General features: G+C 37.3%; 3 protein-coding genes across 4 annotated transcripts; 1 reads left to right on the top strand and 2 right to left on the bottom strand.

The window, feature by feature from the left end:
- Positions 1-1,719: 1,719 nt before the first annotated feature.
- On the bottom strand, positions 1,720-4,049 carry LOC120012298 (esterase-like). The gene is made up of 5 exons (XM_038863654.1): positions 3,742-4,049; positions 3,407-3,620; positions 2,927-3,099; positions 2,558-2,822; positions 1,720-2,178 (listed from the first exon to the last, which is right to left on the bottom strand). The coding sequence occupies exons 1-5, from the start codon at positions 3,991-3,993 to the stop codon at positions 1,910-1,912; spliced, it is 1,173 nt and encodes a 390-aa protein (XP_038719582.1). The 5' UTR covers positions 3,994-4,049; the 3' UTR covers positions 1,720-1,909.
- A 4,159-nt stretch (positions 4,050-8,208) lies between these two features.
- Positions 8,209-13,059, bottom strand: LOC120013623 (endoplasmic reticulum oxidoreductin-1-like). 2 transcript variants are annotated; one of them, XM_038865500.1, is made up of 10 exons: positions 12,593-13,059; positions 12,216-12,347; positions 11,695-11,953; positions 11,328-11,438; positions 11,099-11,217; positions 10,561-10,665; positions 10,263-10,465; positions 9,658-9,778; positions 8,847-9,017; positions 8,209-8,711 (listed from the first exon to the last, which is right to left on the bottom strand). In XM_038865500.1, exons 1-10 carry the CDS (start codon positions 12,761-12,763, stop codon positions 8,691-8,693), a joined length of 1,413 nt encoding a protein of 470 aa, XP_038721428.1. In that variant the 5' UTR covers positions 12,764-13,059; the 3' UTR covers positions 8,209-8,690. The 2 variants fall into 2 exon arrangements, with proteins under 2 accessions (XP_038721428.1, XP_038721429.1); XM_038865501.1 differs by having other exon boundaries at positions 8,851-9,017.
- Positions 13,060-17,116: 4,057 nt separating this feature from the next.
- On the top strand, positions 17,117-20,356 carry LOC120013735 (probable inositol transporter 2). Its single transcript, XM_038865655.1, has 6 exons — positions 17,117-17,442; positions 17,686-17,756; positions 18,353-18,688; positions 18,779-18,886; positions 18,987-19,586; positions 19,664-20,356. Exons 1-6 carry the CDS (start codon positions 17,304-17,306, stop codon positions 20,144-20,146), a joined length of 1,737 nt encoding a protein of 578 aa, XP_038721583.1. The 5' UTR covers positions 17,117-17,303; the 3' UTR covers positions 20,147-20,356.
- Positions 20,357-21,670: the final 1,314 nt, after the last annotated feature.

The raw sequence follows: 21,670 nt of genomic DNA, 5'->3' as shown, positions 1-21,670 counted from the left end.
GAGAAATTAAACCCGTTTACACGCCAGACGTTGGATGCAAATGCTGTTGTTCTGAGCTTTTGCTGGTTGCCTGGTTTGCAGGGTACTCTTATCTTAAGGTGTTGGTCTGACGCAACAGTGACGCAGATGCTTAGCTAATGAGAAATTTCTTCACAGACTACTCTCTCGTAATGGAAGGGTCCATGCATGTGGCAGGACCTAATTTTAATTTGTTTCCATGATATTCTTCACAGTATATTATTTTGGCTTCATACTTCACAGAAGTTGTTTCCACCGGCCGCTTTAGGGCTGGTCGGCCTTATAAGGGCTCAACTTGGGCTTGATTCATCTGTAAACGACTGTCGTTTGGTAGAGTTTATTTATTTTTTTTTTTCATTTTCAGTGCTAATATATAACCAGTATACTAAAAAATAAAATGTAAGTGTTTGGTGAATTTTATAACCGACGCTAACTTAAAACTGCGGTATCGTTAGCGTGCCATTGATGGCACTTTGTTAGGGCTTCTCTTTCTAGAAGCATGGTTCGTTTCAATAAACAAGCCAAGTTTGGGAGTTGTCCATTGTTTCTGGACTAGTTAATAATTTGATCTAATATGTTAGGAAACCACTCCCACGCGCTAGGGTGGACTTAAAAGACAAAGTGATAATCACTAATAATGCATTTAATTAATAGGTCACATTATTAACCATGATTAAAATTAAATTTAACTTTTAATTAACAGTCACTCTAGTACTCTAGCATGTACATATTATTTATAGATATGACTAATTTTTTTTAATATATAGTAGGATGATGTTGACAGAAAATGGGCATGTTTATACTTTTCACATGGAGATTATCAGTCGATGAATGATACGTCGTCGTTTTCTGTATTTTGAATGAGGATTATCTAAAATACATATTATTAATTTATAGACACGATTAAATTTTTTTTAATAGATAGTAGGATGATATTGACAGAAAATGGGCCCGTTTATACTTTTCACATGGAGATTATCAGCCGATGAATGATACGTCGTCGTTTTCTGTATTTTGGATAAGGATTGTCTAAAAGGAACTTGTGTGTGTGAGAAGAGGAGATGCTAATTTTCATGTTGGTTTTCTACTCTTGTATACCCGAAATTAAAGGTTGTATATATTTCTGAGCATTCGCATAACATGCAAAACAAGCATAACATGCATTTTGGATTTTCTTCACAAGCATCACATATTCCGTGTCAATTAGGGCAAAAGAACAAGTTGTCTAACTAAGTTTTAAGACCTTTTTTCCACAAGTCACCTTCAATTAGCAAATAGAATTGACAATCACATTCAGAAAAAGCGTAAAACAGGTATAACCCATCATCAGCAGCCCTCCTATCCACAATTTGACAGTAACTTGAGAGTCTAAAGAAAAAAGGGCATATTAGCTCCAAATCTTGCATTTAATTCATAAAGCACTAGAGCTCATCCTATATGATCTAAGACAAAAGAGTAGCATCAATCAATTGAAAATAAGTTGCGACAAAATTGTTTAAGATGATATGAGTATGTATCCTAAGCTTTGGAACCGAAAATGTTGACTTTTTCAAAAATAATTTTGTTAAATCCCTAATTTTATTTTATTTTATTTCTTCTTCTCCATTTGTTTTGTATTGTATCCTTGATTCGGGTTCCTCTACCTTACGCAAGGGCTTTAATGAATATCAAAGGTATATATTGTCCTCCTTCATAAAAATATGACTAGGAAGGATGTTAAATAGAGTTTTATTCATAGCATATTACATCGGATTTCTTATTTATTTCTTAATAGTAGCAACCCCACCCATACATAAAAGGTGGAGACCCTTATTGCAAATACGTATATATTTATAGAAACAATGAACATGTTTCTGATTAGATCATACAAAAACTAGTACATTTGCTCCATTTACTTGGGAACTGTGGTCTTGTGGCATGCCATTCTCAAGGGAACCGGTGGGTCTGAAAATGCCCCGGTTGAAATTCGATCAAAAATAAATTTGTTAGCTCCCTCTGTATAGTGTCCACCATCCCAATTCACCCGAACATTAGGGTTTTTGCATGAACCAACATATATTTGTGTGCCATTGGCTAGTGTGCTTCGTCCACATGGAAGACCAAAAGTAAAGTTGTACATGCCTCCAGTGCCACAACATGTTATCAGCGGAAACTCAAATCCTAAGGACCAAAATGAAGAGTAAAAAAGTAGTAACTTCAATTTGTATTATGTAGTACTTATGCTTGAATAGTGTCGTTGCATGCATGTGTTTCTCTACCACAAATGAGGGTTTTAATCACGAAAATTCTAAGGATTCCAATATTTTTTAACCCAATTATCTCAAATGCTGAGACAGACGTATATAATCTATGTGAAATCATGGGCCCCACATTATCTATACAAAATCATGTGCATCTATCTCAACATATATAGTGCCCCACATGATCTATACAAGATATGCTGAGATAGATATTGTATATGATCGATACAAGATCATGCGCATCTATCTCAGCATATATAACGTCCTCTTTCATTGAAAAAATGCACGCGGTTGCTTACCATATTTTTTTGGGTCTTGAAACAAAGAGTACTTCACAGAGTAGACGTCAACATAAGTGAAAGCAGCATCAGAGAAATTCATCCTCAATTGCCTTATAGCTTCCTTCAACTTAAAGTTAAAATACTGAGCTACTTCATTGAAAGGCTTTACACAACCAACACTGTCCTTCTCGGCTGAAGGAGAGGTCACCAAAGAAGAAGTTAAACAACCTATTGGTCCTGTGTTATGAATCCAAAATGATCTTCCTCCAAACTTGTATACATCCTATATATATATATATAGAAAATTAGTAGAATTTCATGGTCAATTAATTAATGAGCTTGAAATTTCATTAATTAGAAGGAGGAGTGGAGTATATAGCTACGTACCTTTAGATTTGTAACGAAGTCATTGATGAAATTAGGAATAGAAGCTTTAACTTGTTGTATAGACATGTTACGCAAAAATAATGCTACTCCAATATCATTCTGACCGATGTCAAACGTATACAAAGCTTTAGAAAAATACTCCTCTTTAGGCACCAAACTTGCAAATATTCCACCTACAAGCACAGAGATTAACTTGATTAATATATAAATTCATTCTTGTTTTCCAAAGAAAAGGAAAAATTTTATCTCTCAAGTTGATTCTACCGTCATCATCAGTGTTAAAAGAGAGACAAAGAGATATCAAACGATAAACCAAACCGGTATAATTGATCAGTTGATTATATTTTCGGTCAAAGGCGTATGCCTATCAGGGTCGGCCTGAGTTTAGGACCAACTTAGCTGTCTAAAAATAGACAAGCCTGGTGGTGGTGTCATTCTAAGTTACCAAAAAACTTATGTATGTCAAAGGGTAGAATGGACCTTTTTGTCGGATGATTTGTGATTGGAGTTTGAATTCTTCTAATTGGTCATACTGTAATCCAAGATAGAATGGACTGTATCCCCCGGGCACCGGGAAAGCTTGAATCGGTGGTTGTATGGTGGATCCTGAGGTGGCAAAGTTTGCACCATGCGAGAAGTTGGCTCCCAAGGAATCAAGATATGCATGCAGAAATGGCAGCCCAAAGCTTTTGCTCTGATCATCACAAAACAAATCAAAACCATTAATACAGTTTGAAGCATATATATATACATACATACATACATACATACATACATATATATATATATATATAGATGGTAAAATGTGAGCATACAATAAAATCGATGAGGACGCGTCCATCAGAAAGCCTCCCCGTAGACATATGAAAAAATGTCTCTCCAAAAGGCAGAGTAGGGGGAGGGAGCAAGGTAGTTGCAGATAAGGCCCCGGTGTCCGAATTTGAATCACCAAAGTTAAAGATGGCAGGGAAGTCACATTCTTCTAAACACAAGATGGGATTCCAAATGCAGGTAACTAAACCAAGGAAGAGTACATAGAAAGAGATGTTGGTGCATGGGAGCTCCATGGATCAGCGAATTATGTTTTATTTATAACACACACACACACACACACATATATATATGTGTGTGTATATATGTTGTATATAGCCGCCCAAGTTTAACTAGACTTTGGAATTTATGGTTTTGGCATAAAGTCAAGTTTTCATACCAAGAGTCTAAGAGTGGTTATCCGAGAAAGAAGAAAAAAAATCGAACAAGTACTACTATTTGGCTTATTTTTTCCGGTTGGGTTGTGATCAAACTAGATTAAATTTCAGTAATAATACTTAAATTAAGTAAAAAGGCACCATAGGCATGCCCATCTAGCTACGTTGCTAAGTTAGCATGGGCGAAGCCATGAATTTTTGGGTTGAGCTGGAAGTGGTCATAAGAAATGTGTTTTTTTATTGGCATACTTTTCAATTTGGATGGCGACGATGATTTTGAGAGTTATGGAAGAGAAGAAGACAATATGAAATTGCTCAAGGTGATTATTCTGAGAGTTATGGACGACAAGACAATATGAAATTGCTCAAGGTAATGTTAAGGATAATGATGGTGGAGAGCATCAATCTATACAGCTCGAGAAATTTGGATTTTTTTTTTAATAAGAGGTGCAAAGTTTTGTTAATTATAAAAAATTGAAGAAAGAACCGATAGAAGAGTCATAAAACCCAAAACAACAAACCAAGAAAAAAGAAAAGAGAAGTAACGAAGCATCCAAATCGACTAGCTTAGTCAAGCAATCATTGAGGCATGATTGTTTGGCTATGGGTGATTGTTCTTTGATGATATGGATCTTAATGACTATGTTCATAAAAACACTAAAGAAAATAATGAAAAAGATAATGCTCGAAACGAGTACAATCTTAACATTCAAGATGTCGTTGGGGTGAAAGTGAAAATGGATGCAAACACTAATTAATGGTCATTAGTTAGGCACCGCCCTTCAATATACACATTATGTGTTCTTTAATTTGCAATATTGATAGTACATTAACGTACCAATTAAATGTCAACTCAAAACGAAGATTTCAATTTTGTGAAGAGTACGTATTCCATCTTTCTATCAATAAAGATAGGAATTTCAATTACTGGTATCCTAGTTATCCCAACTGATGAATTGTTCGCACAGAATTTTATGTGGAGCTCACGAATTCATTTGGGTCATGTGCGTCTTACTCAGCAGTTGTGATGATAGGGAATGGTACTTATTGGGATGTATATCATTTTCTATCTTTCTATTGGCGAGAGTTGTGTAGTTCCTTGTCATTAAAGAAAAAGAAAGCGTGCAAGAAATTAAAACAAAGAAAATATGCTCTTTAACAAATTAGTAAGCCTAATTTTGAATGAAAAGATGCGTGTATATTGTATACTTTCATATTATTTGGTAACCGATTTTCAAATGGTCCAAATGTGATGGCTTGCTAAGTGACATCCCAAAAATCTTCTACACAAAGTCGTTTCAAACACAATGTATTATCAAGACATAATGTTTACAAAGTAAGACTTGTTAATTTTCTTTTTGATAATTATTTTCATCAAATGATTTAATGAAATCTTCTTTTTGATGGAGTTGACATTACATGAATCCATTAATGTACTATACACCGGCCCAAATGGTGTCGTTAATTAGGGATTGACTTTGCCAATCACTATCCACTTGAGGATATAGTTAATTTTTTTAGGCTTAAGTATTACGAATACGGCTCAAGAGAACAAAGTCCCATTAATGTACTATGCACCGGCCCTAATGGTGTCGTTAATTAGGGATTGACTTTCCCAGTCACTATCCACTTGAGGAAATAATTAAATTTTTTAGGCTTAAGTATTACGAATACGGCACAAAAGAACAAAGTCATGGGACGCTGATGAATACTCGTCACACGGGATGGGGGCTCAAGTCTAGTATCACAAGTTTGGGTCTAACTCTCTATTGAAAATTCAGGTTGACAATAGGAGGTTTGTCCTCCCTTATAAGCGAGACTCCAACCTCACTATCTTCCAATGTGGGATTCTCATCAATCCTCCCTCCTTGGGAGCATGCAGGACCTCATGCATGGCCTTAGCTGTACCATTTCAGCACACGGCCCACTTATCGTCCCAAGCCTTGCGAGCCAGGGCCACATAGTCTTGTCAAGTTCAGCGGATCTATGGTTTTTTAAGTTACTTTTTAACGACCTTTTTTCTCTCTTTTTTTTTACGGCATTTTTTTCTCTTTTTCAACTCGCCCACAATGGACGCTGCCCACTATCTGCTAACACAACTCCACAAAGGAATGGGCTCTGGGGCAAGCCCGCCTACGATAGTGTCAGCCCATGGGCCTGCACGCAAGCGCGTGCGCTCTCAATGAAAGCACCAATGATGAATACCCACCACACGGGATGGGGATCAAGTCTAGTATCACAAGTTTGGACTTTACTCTTTATTGAAAATCCAGGTTGATAATAGGAGGTTTGTCCTCCCTTATAAGCTAGACTCCAAACTCACCATCTTCCGATATGGGATTCTCATCAGAGGCATGTGGCCTAAAACGGACCATATTTATTGACAATACAAAAAGACTTATTTCAACTTGTATTTTTGTAACTCACATCTATTACCCTCATTAATTCTCATCTACTCTACTTTCTATCCAAGTAAAGGTGATTCAAGGTAGTCCCCCTTCCATAACTTCCCCTCATATAACTCTCCCTCCATTAACTCTACTTTTACTGTACTCTTCATTTTTTCAATTCAAGCAAACCCTAAATGACACGTTCTTAATTTTCCTACCCAATAGATTTGTCTTAATCGATGAGATCCTATCTAACTCACAAATGTTAGACATAAATATATACACACACAAGGAAGTTCGTATCCAACGGCTGAAACACAGGGAGTCTTACAGTGGGGTTTGACTCTTGATTTTTGTGTTGCCCTTGATTTGTGTTAAACAATGAAGTCCATGTACGGACATCCCCATGTGACGTGTATATATATATATGGACCCCCAATTAGGAGGGAGAATCTTTCGAGAATTTATTTTAACGAGAAATTCATTCAAAACACTATCATATTAGTCCATGAATCTAAGCCTGAGCCCAATATACTCTTAGGCCCATTCAAATTATAATGAATAATAAATCCATGCCCATCTCTCGTACTGCCGCACCCCTCTTAGGACTTAGGAGTTGGGACGTAGGACGGTAGGATCCTCATCGCCTTCTGTCTCTGATAAAAACACGTCATCAATACACACGTGTGGTCTTCTAGGTCATGCGAAGACTGACGGAAGAACCTCATTGAGGCCCTAGTAGAGACAATCCATAACAAGTCATGCGAAGAGTAGTTGGGCCGGATTTGTAGTGGTATTGGGCTGTTATGTCGTGTAGAGTCAGTCTACTTGAAGAGTCCATTGAAATATTGATTTGTGTTGATGAGGGTTTGTAGTATAATGTACAGAAATCAATGAACAAATTAAAAGCTTTTTGACTTTCCAATATATTAAAATCTCAAGCCAAATCTTTGAATATCAAGAAATAAAATATCAAAGACAAGACCAAAGGCAGAAGATACAACACCCTCTTTGGCACAACAACGTCATCGTTAATATTGCTGTTTTCACATCCTTCCTCAAAAATGGTCTCCAACTTGGGAAATCTTGAAGGTTTTTGGTGAGAAATGAGAAGGGTTGGTGCTATTGAACTCATCATGTGATGATGACTTGATGATGAAACTACTCTTTGTGTTTGCCTTAGCTTTACAGACCTCTCCATAATAATTGCAAGAAAGGGTTTTAGGAGGAGAAGAAGAAATCTCTGCAACAAGATTGTGGAACGGGAAGAGGCTTAATGGGTTGTTGTAGGCTTGTAGAGAAACAAGAGGAGGAGCATGTGTATATATAGTTGGTTTGAGAGAGGTTTTGACTGCTTAATATGGGAAAAAGGAAAAAGGAAAAAGAAGGAAAAGAAAATTCTTGGAAGTTAGCCGGCAATCTATCGCAAATGAAAGGCCTGAATTGGTCAAATGGATGGAATGTTCTGTGAAAAACTTATTTTAGGGCAGAAAGTTGTTCGGATCTAGACAGATACAACCGCCATGCCCTGTTTTTCTTTGAAATTTCTCATCCTATCCATTGTGCCAGGTCTCTGCTCTGTTTCACTGTCTGATATTAGTAAAAGAGCTTGATTATTTCCTGCAATTCATTTTGATTCCCTGCCATATGTAATTCTTAAAAGGCTACTCATGGCAATCAAACAGCCAACAAAAAGAAAAAATAACCCATAAATGATTTTTCTCCATGGATATTACTCCCTCAATACATTCGTTCTTACCTCCATAACAGCAAATTTGTTTAATGGCCAACTTTTATGCATCTGACCACTTTGGGCGCGGAATGATTCTGTTAAGAAAAATGACTGGACTTGGTTTGTACAAATTCTTGTCTAATACTACATTTCAGAGGCAGATTCTATTGGAATGGGGGACCTCCATGCTCGCTGGCCCAAAATGTAAACCCAATATTACATCCAACTTCAGTATTGTCTTGTTCAACTCCAGATGCAATGTTGCCTCTCTCTATAAATCCAACTCCTCACCTAAACTTGCTCTTCTTACCTCCACATGCATGCTGTATAATATCTGAGCAATGTTCTTTTTTTTTTGTAATACAAACTGCGGTTTTCTGTACTATTTCTTCAGACTTCTTCAGAGTATAGGGTGCTACTTATAGTCGGAGCTCTCACAAGTCGCTCAACGTTATCTGCAAAGATTAAAAAAACAGCCAATAGGCAACATCAAAGACTAAGCAGAAAGAGAATAAACATATCCGACAAAAAGAAAAGAAAAGAAAATAAAATAAAATAAACATGTTCGATGTTATAGGGCCTGCAATTACCAGCCTTGTGACTATAGAGGTCCATATTCTCTTCCAAAGGCTGATTTGATTTGTAGGCGAAGAAGTCTGTCCTTCAGCAGTAGGTCCCTTTTCATGCACAAATTTGATTGATTCTGATAGCCGATTGAGTAGATTTGTCAGGGCAATTACTTCATTCCGATGCAACTGCAGCTGAAGGCCAGAAACAATTCAATGCAGAACATTATGTATGCAGTAAATCGTCATCAAGATAAACCCAAGTAAAATTACAAGAAAACCCTAATTCATCTTTGTAGTGGCCACTAAGGTTGGCCACAAACAACGAATCATTGGGATTAAATCAATGTATGAACAATTATGCCTTCCCATAACTGAGAAATAAAAATCAAACATAATTGATTTCAAAATTGGCATCATTCATGTGGCTTGTCCAAAAAGCAACAAATGGTGATCCAAACAGATCAGCGATACTGGCATCTCAATAGAAAAAAGAGTTTCTAGAGCCACCCATAACCCTATGACAGATCTCTGTGTCGAAATTGCCCCCAAATTCTTGAGTACATCAATGTGACAATAGGAACTCATTCAACCAACATCAACAAAGTACACAGCAAGACTGAACTTGTCTATGGAAATTCTAGGAATCTTTCTTCATTATTACGATTTATCGTCCACTAAGGTTAAGGTAAATACCCACGCACAAGGCTCTTGCAGTTGAGGTGGGGTTGAGGAAGGCAAGATATATGCAGGCTTTAATTTTTCATTCTTTGTTTACATGCAACAGACTACAAAGATATTTGATAAGTAAACGAACTTCGGGAATGATACTTACAGTCTGATCCGGCAGTCCTCCATTATCAGAGAATAGGATTTCCAATGCAGTTCCAAGACCAAGAACCTGAAGCTTTCCCCATAGTCGACACTTTTCACAGCCCACACAGTCCATCAATGCACTGTAATGACAATGAAGTAGTTATTCTATTGACACAGATAAGCCAGTTGAAGAATTGTCTTAGGAAAGCAATAAGCTAATCTTTTAATAGTTCCTCAAGCGGGGTATGCCACAGCAAAGATTAGAAAAACTGTAAATGCCAAATTCAACATCTTTTACATATCATGCCAAAAAGAATTGAGTTTTTGCACTTTTTTGGTCCTTTTTGGGGGGCAAATTTTTTTTTTACCTTTTCCCCCTCATAAAAGGTAAAAGTTCAATATAAATCAAGAGCAAGGTACCGCACGAGGTTTCCCATGATTGTGGGGTTTGGAAGTGTAAATGTGCACCCTCTCATCTTCACATTACTAAAGTGTTGTTTACTACGTTTGAGCCCATGCTGCCAAAGTTGCAATAGAGCACCTCTTTGCAGCACCAGGATTCATGCATGAGATAAAGAACAAAGGCTCAAACTCAAGAAGAGTCGAGAGGATTTCGAGAAAAACCTAATGTTTCTGAATTGTCCTTGAATTTTTTGTTTAAGTTCAGGACCATTTTTGCCTTTCCACAACTTAGCTTCGTCAAATGGGAGGGGGCATGCTGCTTGCAGCTTTGGATTATAGAGAAGCTGTCTTATTAACGAGTGTGTCTTCAGATCCTCAATAGGGTTACCAGTGTCATATTCAGCTTGTTCCAAGTAATCTGCTGCCTGAAAATATCATCAGAGAAAAGGTGTCTTTAAACCCCTTTCATTATTGCCTATGTGAGCAGAAATTTGTTTTTAGCTCAATGTAAAATGCTTACCTTTGTCACAGCTCGAAGAACAAAAAGGAATGTAAAATACAAGTTTCTGACATGATCTGGGTATTTCAGGACCCGATCATACATCAACGTTAGATTTTGGCCCCACTGAAATTGAAAACAACAAAAAGAGAAAGGAGTTATATCTTCTTATTCATCCTTTTTCCCTTTAATTTGGCTCATAAATTCTATAAAGTTAAAAAAAGGTCTCATGTCAGAAACCTCTATCTTCAATTGAAGGGAGTCACAGGCTTAATCATGCAAGTCTGGTAATCAAATCCAACTATATGACATTTGATGGCTAAAAGTTTGAATAAAAACTAACAAAATTTTCATTGCTATTGGTTGAACATGGCTAACTACACGAGTTCTTTGATTATGTGCTGCTAAATAAATATGAGCAATACAGATAAAGGAAGAAGCAACATATGAAGTTATGACTCACGGACGTTATAACATCAAGTAAGAAGTGTTAAGGGCATGAAATATTTTAACTTTCCTTGCCCCTGTTGATAAGTAAAGCACGAGTGAAAACTTTTACCGAATTTGTAGCTTCATCAAGTAGGTAATCAGCAGCTATATGGATTGAAATGGAGGAGTGAAGACCAGATATCAATTTGTACAATATTCTTTCTTCTTGGCATAACTCTTCAGAGGGATCTATACATTGGGATGCAATCCACACAGAGCAGTAGAAATTAGTAACCAAATAGGATATATAAATCAAAAGTGACCAAAGTTGAATTAAAAAGTGCTTCAAAATTTCTCACACTTGGGACAGTTCTCGGAGTAAACAGCATCCCATATCCTTCTAGCTGATGGACCAGTATAGCCCGTGTAGCGTTCAGGGTTCAATTGGAGATTTACATATGTCATCTCAGCTGAAAGAAAATTTCATATCAACTGCTAAAACCAAATTTTCAATAATCATGTCCAAAGGCTTCAAATATTATTGAGAGATAAACGTGATGAAACAAGGACTGCTAGCAACTATGTGCTCACCAAAGTTATTACTACGCCAGATGTCAATTTTGATATTTTCTTCCGGAGATTAAAAAAAAAAAGTAGCTAGATTGTGCAACTTAAATTCACCAGGATAACCCAATAAACAATTGCAGGAACAGAAAGGAGACACACCATTGTCAGTCTCGTCATCATTTGTCCATGGATTATCTGTTTCTGTCCACCCCTTAAAAGCTCTACTATCCAGTGTACGGTCCACAGCACCCTTAGGATTTCCTTCCTGACACACAAGATCGTCTGATGGAAGCCCATGATGGGCAGGCTTCTTAAAAGATTCGGGGAACTCATTTTCAGGGCACTCACAAACGCTGCAATCTCGTAAACGGCACATACCATCATCAGGCCAGAAAGGGCAATCACACCACAGCTTGACCTTCAAGAAAATGGAAAGCTAAGCTTTAGGAAAAAATGGAAGATAGATGCACACGAGCTTAAGTAAGTTTGAAACCCACCAAGAAGCAACAAGAAATTGAAAAGGTAGACGCATTGCACAATTACGGTGCAAAAGGTTATTTCCTTAACTCGAAAAGAAAAACTTTCACTATTGAATTTTTCCCTGGTGAGATGCTTTTTATGTTTAACTCGAAACAATGGTCAATTTTGGTCATGATACAATCAATGGATTATAAGCAAACCTTGAAATATCTGAAGAAAGGTGTCCTCACAAGCTCTTGGAGCAATGGATGTAAAGCTTCCTCATTGATACGGTTCACAGTTTCATAATCACAACAACAGTCTTCCACCATTCCACTATACTTATGTTTATCCTGGAAAAGATGAAAACCAACACAGTTCAGAAAATTAAGTTCTCAGTCATTGACCCAATACAAACAGCATAACCAATAAAGAACTGAATATATTCATGGTAAGAATTCCAAATTATGTATTGTCAAATGCACTAAACTGAAAATTGTCGTGATCAACAGTGTACGTGTGTAATTGTCCATCATCGAAGTAATCAAACTGAGATTATTTGTGGGGATAAACATAAAAAGAAAAGCAAAGAAAATACCTGACCACAGTGACAGAGCTTATTAGATTGCACAAAGAGAGACAAATTAGGAGCAGTTGTTGAAACCAGAGCTACAGCCACAGCAATAATCAACACAATCAAAGCACCAACTACCCATCCACATCGGCTCATTTTCTTGCGTTCCTTAGCCTCTGAGTTCTCCTTCTCCATAATGAAACTAAAAGCAGACAGCGAGCGTCAGTTCAAAACCCTAAACCTCCAAACGCGACCCCCGTCTGCTTGCTGCGAAAGAAACTGAGAATTTCCAGCTGTGGTGTTTCAGGCGACAGAAACTGAGAGTGCGAGAGTGATCAAGGCGCTATCTAATTCCGGATCTATGGCTGATGATGAAAGATCCTTCGTAAAAACATTGTCAATGTGAAGAAATGGAAACGATGAGCTACGTTTCCTATAAACGAGGGGCAAGGAAGGTCCGATACATTCATACAACGGCGAGTCGGCAACCGTACGAGTTTCAGACGGCATAAAGAGAGATAAATTTGGGCCGTTCGAAAAGATCGTGGGTTAAGTTTGAGGTTACTATTGGGCCTTTAGACTTAGTTTAGTTCTGCTCTGTAATGGGCCTAATAGCCTCCCGTTGCCAACTAAAACTAGGGGTGTAGTCTAAAACACTCTCCTTGGGCCTCTTCATTGGTCAGATGGGCTCATTAATCATTATTTTTTATATGACAAAATAACCATGGGCCTATGGCCCACGTAAACATTGTGTTCTTAAAATGTCCGGTGTCAACTGTTAAGTGGATATACTTACGTGGTAGGGGAAAGTATCAGAAAAAGTCATCCTACTTTGTAAAACGGTCCAACTAAGCCCTTCTATTTTTTTTCGGTTATCCAAATTCCTCTACTTTTAAGAATGGATCACGTTAGTAATATTAGTAATTGTATTTCTTTTTTTCATTAGTGTTGATAAGAATATCTACGAAAATAAATTGTCATAATTGATTTTAGCTGCTCTTTTTAAAAAAAAAGAACTCTCTGTTGTGTTTTAGTTCACGTGTAAGTGGGGTTGAAGGGATATAAATGGAGTGGGTGTCGAAAGCTTGATTTCTTATTCAAAGTGTGATCTTCTTCCTTAGCAAAAGTAAAGGAAGAAAAGTAAGTAAAGTGAAAGAGTGTTCATTGACGACTACCACCATATTATTCTTTCTAAGATAATAGCCTTTTTGAGAAGAAGTGTGTAGTGGGGGGTTGGAAATTTAAGAAAAACATGACAGTGAACAATATATAATAGCATTATATATTGAATTACCATCATAATCAATATATAATGCAATTTTTTTTTTTACCATGACTCATCTAATTTTATTCTTTGAACATTTGATATGGGTCTAAACTCGGACCTTCAGGCCCTTGCGTATAGAAGTTTTATACCTGACGACATGATGAATTGATCCAAAACCCAACACATGGCCACAAATAGCATTAAATGAAAATCGAACTCAGAACCTGTCGAGTTCATACAGTTTGATCCGAGAGAAATTCATCAATCAAGTGATTTTACTCGAATACTCTCCTACATGGTGAATTAGGAGCATTAGTGCTACTTAAGGCGCACTCGAAGCTAGTCAAAACGAGTCTGATCCCAAGTGCAAGTCAAACATGAGACCAGCACACGCCTAACCACATGTCTTAACATTTTTCCTTCTCAAAGACAACCCAACGAGGTCGATAGACGTATTGCATGACCTTATAATGGCCCATATATATATATATATATATATATTGACAATTATCATTTTTTGGTTGCTATAATTAGAAAAAAAAAAGTATGCAAAATGAACATGATAGTGAACAATCATATAAAGCAATATGGGTCATTGTTTCACTTTAGAAAGCCCAACCAAGAATTGTAGGCCAAAAGAGAGAAAGAGACGGACGTTCTCTTTATGGAAAAGAGCAAAAAAAAACAAATGGTTCTCTCTTTGAGCTTCAGATTCACCGCTTGAGCTACAACTTTCCAATGTCACTTTTTCATATATATATACTTGAAATTTGTAAGCAATATTGAAAAGACAATTTGCCACTTGCCATGTCAATGTTAAATGAGAATAAGACTGCTAACCACTGGAGGATAAACTAATTGATTATCTCTTCGAACGTAAGGTATAAACTATAAAGAATCTTGCCCGCCTTAGATCGAGAGTTTGATTCTAACATTGCATCACTGTTTACAGGAAAGCATTAATTGTACCTCGGCCCAAGTAATCTGTCGAGCAAGTTCGTATGTCTAATCTGGCCAGAGTTTGAGTTCAATCGACTCTTCAAAGAGCACGTGTGCTGAGTCTCGTTTAAAAAGAGAGAGAGAATAAGACTCCTGAATGTGAAACCAATTAATATTACGTAGCTCAAACGCAACTGTGCAGGAGATATGTGTGTTTCTTAATTGGTCAATGCTAATCTTCTTTTATTTTTTTTAATAATGCGATATCTTGAAGATCAAGGCATTGAAATTTGGTCTCTTTCATGACCTCATCTCTCTTATAAAAAAAAAGATAATTAATTGAATTTCTCACTTGATTAGTCACAAACTGAAAAAGTTGACTACTTCTCTGTAATATTATCGATATATCTCATTATAAATATACTTTACATAATTTTTTAAACACCAATTAACATTAGTTATGCTATAAATTTATCTTGCTCGATCGATTCATATAGGCCCAACACTCTAGGTACAGACTGAAATTTGGACTCAAATATGTCTCTTTTGATGATTAAGATTTATATAATTAAGTCTAAATCCTTTAATATAAACTAAGACTCGTTTCTACCTATTAAACTCCTAGCGTATCGGTCCAACGTATGAACTTACGTCTAACTGTTCAAGTTCTTAAATCTTGGCTCAAGTCTGTCATTACATTTGAATTTCATAGATAATTTTATGTATAATCTCAAACATGTGAGTAACATTCCAAAACATTTAAAGTATATTTGATTTGATAGCAAAAATTATTTATGTTTACTTAGAAGTTGTTCGTCGATAACATCATTTAAAGTATATATGTTATTGTAAATAGTCTTAAAAAAATTTCAAAGGCACTGCCCTTGGGTTTTTGCAAAAAAAAATTTGGATGGTTTAATATGATATCATTTTAGAATAAGCTCACCCCAACATTATTTCTTGACTCCAGCCTGATTATGTGGGTGTTGGGCAATGCGTTCGCACTGCGTTCAGTTACACCGCACCTCACAACACGACAGTTTTTTGTGACACGCCAAACAGCTTTTGCGTTCTAACTCACCTCACAGCACCACAACTTTTTACCTCATAACACCTCACCACACCTCACAGCACTTCCAAACGCTTACAATATATGTTGAATTGTCCTACGTAATCAAATTAGGTCAATTATTTTATTTTAGATTAATGTACAATGTAAACATTAAGTGATTTTATATTAATATTATTAGTTTTCTAATATAACCGTAATTTAGATACGTCAAACACACCTCACATCACCGCATCACAGTTTTAAAAGTGATGCGCCAAACAGCTTTTTACGTTCCAACTCACCTCACAGCACTACAGTTTTATAACTCACAGCACCGCACAACACCTCACAGTAGTTGACAGCACTCCCAAACAGACCCTATAAGATTTCTCTCACACTTGTAATCCAATAGATTTTCTTTTCTTTTCTTTTTAAAAAAATCATGTTTGTTTTAAAAGTTGCTCAAAATTTGTCAAATATAGAGGCTGGAAAAGGGTTGGGATGACCATCGATCGATCAATGACAACCTCAGAACCGAGAAGAGAAAGAAAAAGAAAAAGAAAAGTAGGAAAGGAAAATTAGAAACTGCAAGAGCTAGGGAAGGGTCAAAGCCAAGGAGGCCTCCGTGGGTTTATCCTTTAAATTAAAAGTTATGGTAAATCAGTGTATCGTTTTTGGTTAAGACAAAAATAATTCAATTTAACCTTTGTCGGGTCAATAATCTATATTTATAGTCCTTATCCGCTAAGCAATTAAATCTTGGTAACTACCATATGGTTGGAAGTGTCCCGATTATAATCCCACACATCCGTCTATCATAATGCAATCGATTGAGTTATAAATAAAGATCCAACCCTCTCACATTAATAATGCATTCTCAAATCATATGAACTTGAAAGATTCTACGTTTGATTCTCACTAAGATTAATATTATTGTGGTTATACGTTGGGTTTTGACCTAACTTACTATGTCGTCGTGTGAGTAACTTATGTGCACACAGACTTAACGACGTGAGCTTAGGCTCATGTCAGTTGTCCAAAATGATAAATTTGTCTGGTTTCGTTCTCAACCACAAAAAAAAATAAAAAAGAATAGTATAAATGTCATATGTAGAATAGAAAAACATAAAGTCGTATGAAAAATATAGCGGACACTACAATTACTCTTTTGCTCCATGTCACGCGCGCTTGAGCATCGGTTGGACCTATATTAATGTGGGATTGATCATATTTGTAAACGACAAAGTTGGTAGACTCTTGAGTCTTGGCCTTTGAGCCCTCATAATCTTAATTATATATTTCACACATTGTCATTACTTGATCCCCTAACATTTTCCTTCTCCTCCCAACACTTTCTTTCATTTTCTAGGGAAACACAAACAGAACCCATCCAGTTTTCTCTGCCCACCCCCTCCCTTGAATGGGAACAACTGCAATTCTTCTCTTGAATTTAATTTAGGTTTGAATTGAAGAGATCGATGGAGGGTGGAATACATGCAGGGAGTAGTGATGTGTCTGCTTTCAGAGATTGCTTCTCGTTGGCTTGGAGGAATCCGTATGTTCTTCGCCTTGCTTTCTCTGCTGGGATTGGTGGTCTCCTCTTTGGTTACGACACAGGTTGGGTTGCTGCACTCAACTCAACTACTACTCTTCCTGTTAATTGAAATCTTTAGATTTTACTTGTGCTTATCATAGACGTAGTCGTTGCAGTCCAGTCTGTTTATCAAATTTAAAAAATTGTGGATCGTCGATTGATAAACAAACTAGCGGTTGTGATTAAAATTAGAGTGACTTCTTCTTCGTACCTTTAACCCGCGCTTATTAGCTTCTAACTTTTTGGATTGGGGTGTGTCTGTGCAGGAGTCATATCTGGTGCTCTGCTGTACATTCGGGATGATTTCGAGGCTGTGGATAAAAAAACAGTCTTGCAGGTAATTATTATTATTCTTATTTGTAAGTTTATAATATATAAAACTATACAACACACTTTTTGTCTGTGATGTAATACTCACGGGTAGTGTGTGTAGTATTGCTTATAGTGTTGTAAAAAAAAAAAAAAAAAAAAACTATACAACACATCTTGTGATTCATTTTATGACTATGATGCCACTCATATCCTATTCAATTCACCAAACCGCCCATGACGCTTTCTAATCTCCAGCTTAACAATTGAAAGCCAATAAAATGACCGAATTGCCCTTCTAAAATATTTTTTCTAATCCTTTTATGCAAGAATGGAGTATGAACCTTCCGGACTGGTAGAGTATGAGCCAGCCCAGTACTAATAGCCGTAGCCGTAGGCAATTACTCCAGCCCAATAAGGTGAATGGTGGGCCTAAAGAAAGTTTGGTGAAGCCCAGTTCCTTTGGGGCACCTTCTCTTCTCCTAATCCATCTAAGCCATCTGAATCCAACTCTAGGGAACCTGGGCTTAGTTCCTTCCAAGGCAAGAAATGATGGTATCTGTGCTTAATACAAAGTGCTGACATAAAAACCAGCTACTTATTGATGATGATAATGCAAAACAGGAGACTATTGTGAGCATGGCAGTGGCTGGGGCAATCATAGGAGCAGCAATTGGTGGATGGATGAACGATAAGTTTGGAAGGAGAACTGCAATCCTGTCTGCAGATGTCCTGTTTTTCATTGGAGCTATTATCATGGCTGCTGCACCTGACCCGGCTGTTCTCATAGTTGGCCGAATTTTCGTTGGACTTGGTGTCGGAATGGCGTCAATGACATCGCCTCTGTACATCTCTGAAGCCTCTCCTACCAAAATCCGAGGTGCCCTTGTCAGCACCAACGGTTTTCTCATTACCGGTGGCCAGTTCTTGTCTTACCTGATCAATTTGGCCTTCACCAAGGTAAGCAGGCAAAAGATACTAAAACTATATATGTTCATAAAGCTTGAGTTGGAATTATACATATATCTTACTTGTTCATAATTTGTTTAGGCACCAGGTACATGGCGGTGGATGCTTGGCGTTGCAGGAATTCCGGCTCTGGTGCAGTTCACTTTGATGCTTCTACTCCCAGAATCACCCCGCTGGCTCTTCCGCAAGGTTCTTCTTTCTTCTTCTTCTTTACACTTCCACAAACCTAGTTAGGTGATCATTGTCTTATGAAGAGCAAACATCAACATTTTTTTGTCCTAAATAACAGGGAAGGGAAGAAGAAGCTAAGGCCATATTGAGGAAAATATACCCAGAAAACGAGGTTGAAAGAGAGATCCGAGACCTAAAGGAATCAGTCGAAACAGAAATACGAGAAGAAGGATCGTCTGAGAAAATCAATGTTGTCAAGCTATTGAAAACTAAAACAGTTAGAAGGGGACTTGTAGCCGGAGTTGGTCTTCAAGTTTTCCAGCAATTTGTGGGCATAAATACAGTGATGTATTACAGCCCAACCATAGTTCAGTTGGCTGGCTTTGCATCTAATCAAACAGCCTTGCTTCTTTCACTCGTCACTTCAGGGCTTAATGCCATTGGTTCCATCGTAAGCATATATTTCATCGACAGGACGGGGAGGAAGAAGCTTTTAATCATCAGTTTGTTCGGTGTGATATTGTCACTAGGGTTTTTATCAGCAGTCTTCCATGAGACGACATCTCACTCACCAGCAGTTAGTGGGACGGAAACCTCTCACTTAGCTTACACCTGCCCGGATTACAGTTCAGCTGAAAATGCTGCCTCTTGGGACTGTATGAAGTGTTTGAAGGCTTCATCTCCAGATTGCGGATTCTGTGCTTCAGCCGCTGATAAGGTAAAGCACATTCCCTTCTCTGTCTGTCCTCTGATGTTGTCATGTGCTCTTTTTCATCAATTCTGTTTGCACTGTAGTTACTGCCTGGGGCTTGCTGGATATCAAATGGCACAGTGAAGGATAGCTGCCATGGAGAAGGCAGGCTATGGTACACAAGGGGTTGTCCGAGCAAATATGGATGGCTCGCACTAATTGGCCTTGCACTCTACATCATATTCTTCTCTCCTGGAATGGGAACCATACCTTGGATTGTCAATTCCGAGATCTACCCTTTAAGATTTCGAGGTGTATGCGGAGGAATAGCCGCCACAGCAAACTGGATTTCAAACCTTATCGTCGCACAATCCTTCCTATCGCTGGCTAATGGAATTGGGACTTCCTGGACCTTCCTGATATTTGGAGTCATTTCTGTTGTAGCTTTGATATTTGTCCTAATCTGTGTGCCAGAGACGAAAGGCCTGCCAATTGAAGAGATTGAGAAGATGTTGGAGCATAGATCTCTGCATTTCAAGTTCTGGGAGAAAAGATCAGAACCAGCAGAAAAGAGCCAAGCTGTGTGAAAAGTAGAAAGAACATGTATTGAAATTGGAATAGGGAATCTGGAAATCAGGGAAACTGTATTTGCAGGAGGAAATTAATTAAAACATGTTAATCTAGCTTGTGACTGTGGTGCCATCTTCACCATGGAAATGTATCTGGCTACTTTTAGCCTGCCAAAGAATAATGCAAAACCTATGAAGTTATAACATTTGTGTTCAATTGCACCGCTACTGGCTGGAATACTGATATGAAATATTAGAAGTGCATGCATAAATCGAAGTAATAAAGTGATGAGAAAGTATCGTCGAGGATTGGTTGACAAGTAATTGATTATTAATTATGATTAATCCTAACGCTATTTGGAAAATCGAATAGTAGATGATTTCGGTAGTAAATTAAATAAAACAACGTAAAGAAAATTAAGAATTAAGAATGCAAACACAAACAAACTCAAGTGTTAAAAAATGATTGATTAAGTCAACTTCTTTGGCTTATTATTGTCCCCTAATTCTCACCTATGTTGATAATCGATTTTCCTATCCTATTCGATGCTCTATTCCTTATTACCAAACATGATTTCATCAGCAACCCTTATTATTTCTAACATTCGAGTTCAAGTAAAGAAACCCATTAAGATTAGTGGATCATTGCATAAAGATTACATTTGTCATGTTCTTATATTTCTATGATCAATGCAACCTATGGTGTCTATGTCAAGAAGCAAACCCTATAGAGATCTCTTTCCGGCCTCAATCTAAGCAACATAACAATTGAATGGTGATCAAGCATCCAAAAGTAATAAGAGCAACTATAAAAACTCAACATATAATAGAAATCAAGGGAGTTATCCAACATGCTCTACAGAAAATCATATTGTTGCAGAAAGTGATATGGAGTATGATTTAGCCAGTAATCCACCAAAAGCAACAGTATCTGTAGCTTAAATCCTGATCAAATCTTTTTGACGGTTCTTGATAAAAAAAAAGAAGAAGAAGAATAAATCGTCTCAGAGATTGCCTACTCCCGATATAATCCAGCATGGAAAATAAATAGCACCTCACAATCTTAATCAAGAACTAAGCAGTAAATTGGAGTACGCATTGCATCTATTTTGAACAGATTCACACTCATTTCTCAGTCTTAATCAAGAACTCACCTTCAACAAAATCACCATATACTTTTCGATCTTTCTGCTTGATTTCACAACGGGCGAGGATAAATTTTGAAATTGAAGCCCGGCAGCCCCTAGAGAATAACTGCATAACAGATATCTCTTCACATATCTATGCAATGGACACTTTGAAAGAACTGCGGCCATTTCTGTGCTTAATTACAAGAAAGTATAAGAACCGTTGTAGGGGCAGGCACAGTGAGCTTCATATCCAAGAGCAAGTGACAAAACCCCAAAACCAGTGGACTGACGAGGAAACGACGAGTAATTTTGGGCCCAAGCCCATCCGACTCAATATCGATTGGGCCTTATCCTGCTCAGCTTTCTTTCAGGTTGAAAAAAAATAAATATAAGATTTTTCTTTCCTGGTTAA

This window comes from Tripterygium wilfordii, chromosome 13 (genome assembly GCF_013401445.1).
Source record: "Tripterygium wilfordii isolate XIE 37 chromosome 13, ASM1340144v1, whole genome shotgun sequence".
Classification (NCBI taxonomy): domain Eukaryota; kingdom Viridiplantae; phylum Streptophyta; class Magnoliopsida; order Celastrales; family Celastraceae; genus Tripterygium; species Tripterygium wilfordii.
Note: the sequence above shows the minus strand (reverse complement) of the source record. Positions and strands in the feature narration are given on the sequence as shown.

Bases quoted from the DNA above. Each gene is read 5' to 3' on its own strand.
- LOC120012298 (XM_038863654.1), bottom strand. From the start codon at position 3,993: ATGGAGCTCCCATGCACCAACATCTCTTTCTATGTACTCTTCCTTGGT. The intron at 3,100-3,406 runs GTCCATTCTACC...CTGTGCTTGTAG, and splicing joins ACAAATCATCCGACAAAAAG to GTGGAATATTTGCAAGTTTG. The intron at 2,179-2,557 runs GTAAGCAACCGC...TTTGGTCCTTAG, and splicing joins TCAAGACCCAAAAAAATATG to GATTTGAGTTTCCGCTGATA.
- LOC120013623 (XM_038865500.1), bottom strand. From the start codon at position 12,763: ATGGAGAAGGAGAACTCAGAGGCTAAGGAACGCAAGAAAATGAGCCGA. The intron at 11,218-11,327 runs GTGAGAAATTTT...CCCAATGTATAG, and splicing joins CTCCGAGAACTGTCCCAAGT to ATCCCTCTGAAGAGTTATGC. The intron at 8,712-8,846 runs GTAATTGCAGGC...TAATCTTTGCAG, and splicing joins CCTCTATAGTCACAAGGCTG to ATAACGTTGAGCGACTTGTG.
- LOC120013735 (XM_038865655.1), top strand. From the start codon at position 17,304: ATGGAGGGTGGAATACATGCAGGGAGTAGTGATGTGTCTGCTTTCAGA. The intron at 17,443-17,685 runs GTTGGGTTGCTG...GTGTCTGTGCAG, and splicing joins CCTCTTTGGTTACGACACAG to GAGTCATATCTGGTGCTCTG. The intron at 18,689-18,778 runs GTAAGCAGGCAA...TAATTTGTTTAG, and splicing joins TCAATTTGGCCTTCACCAAG to GCACCAGGTACATGGCGGTG.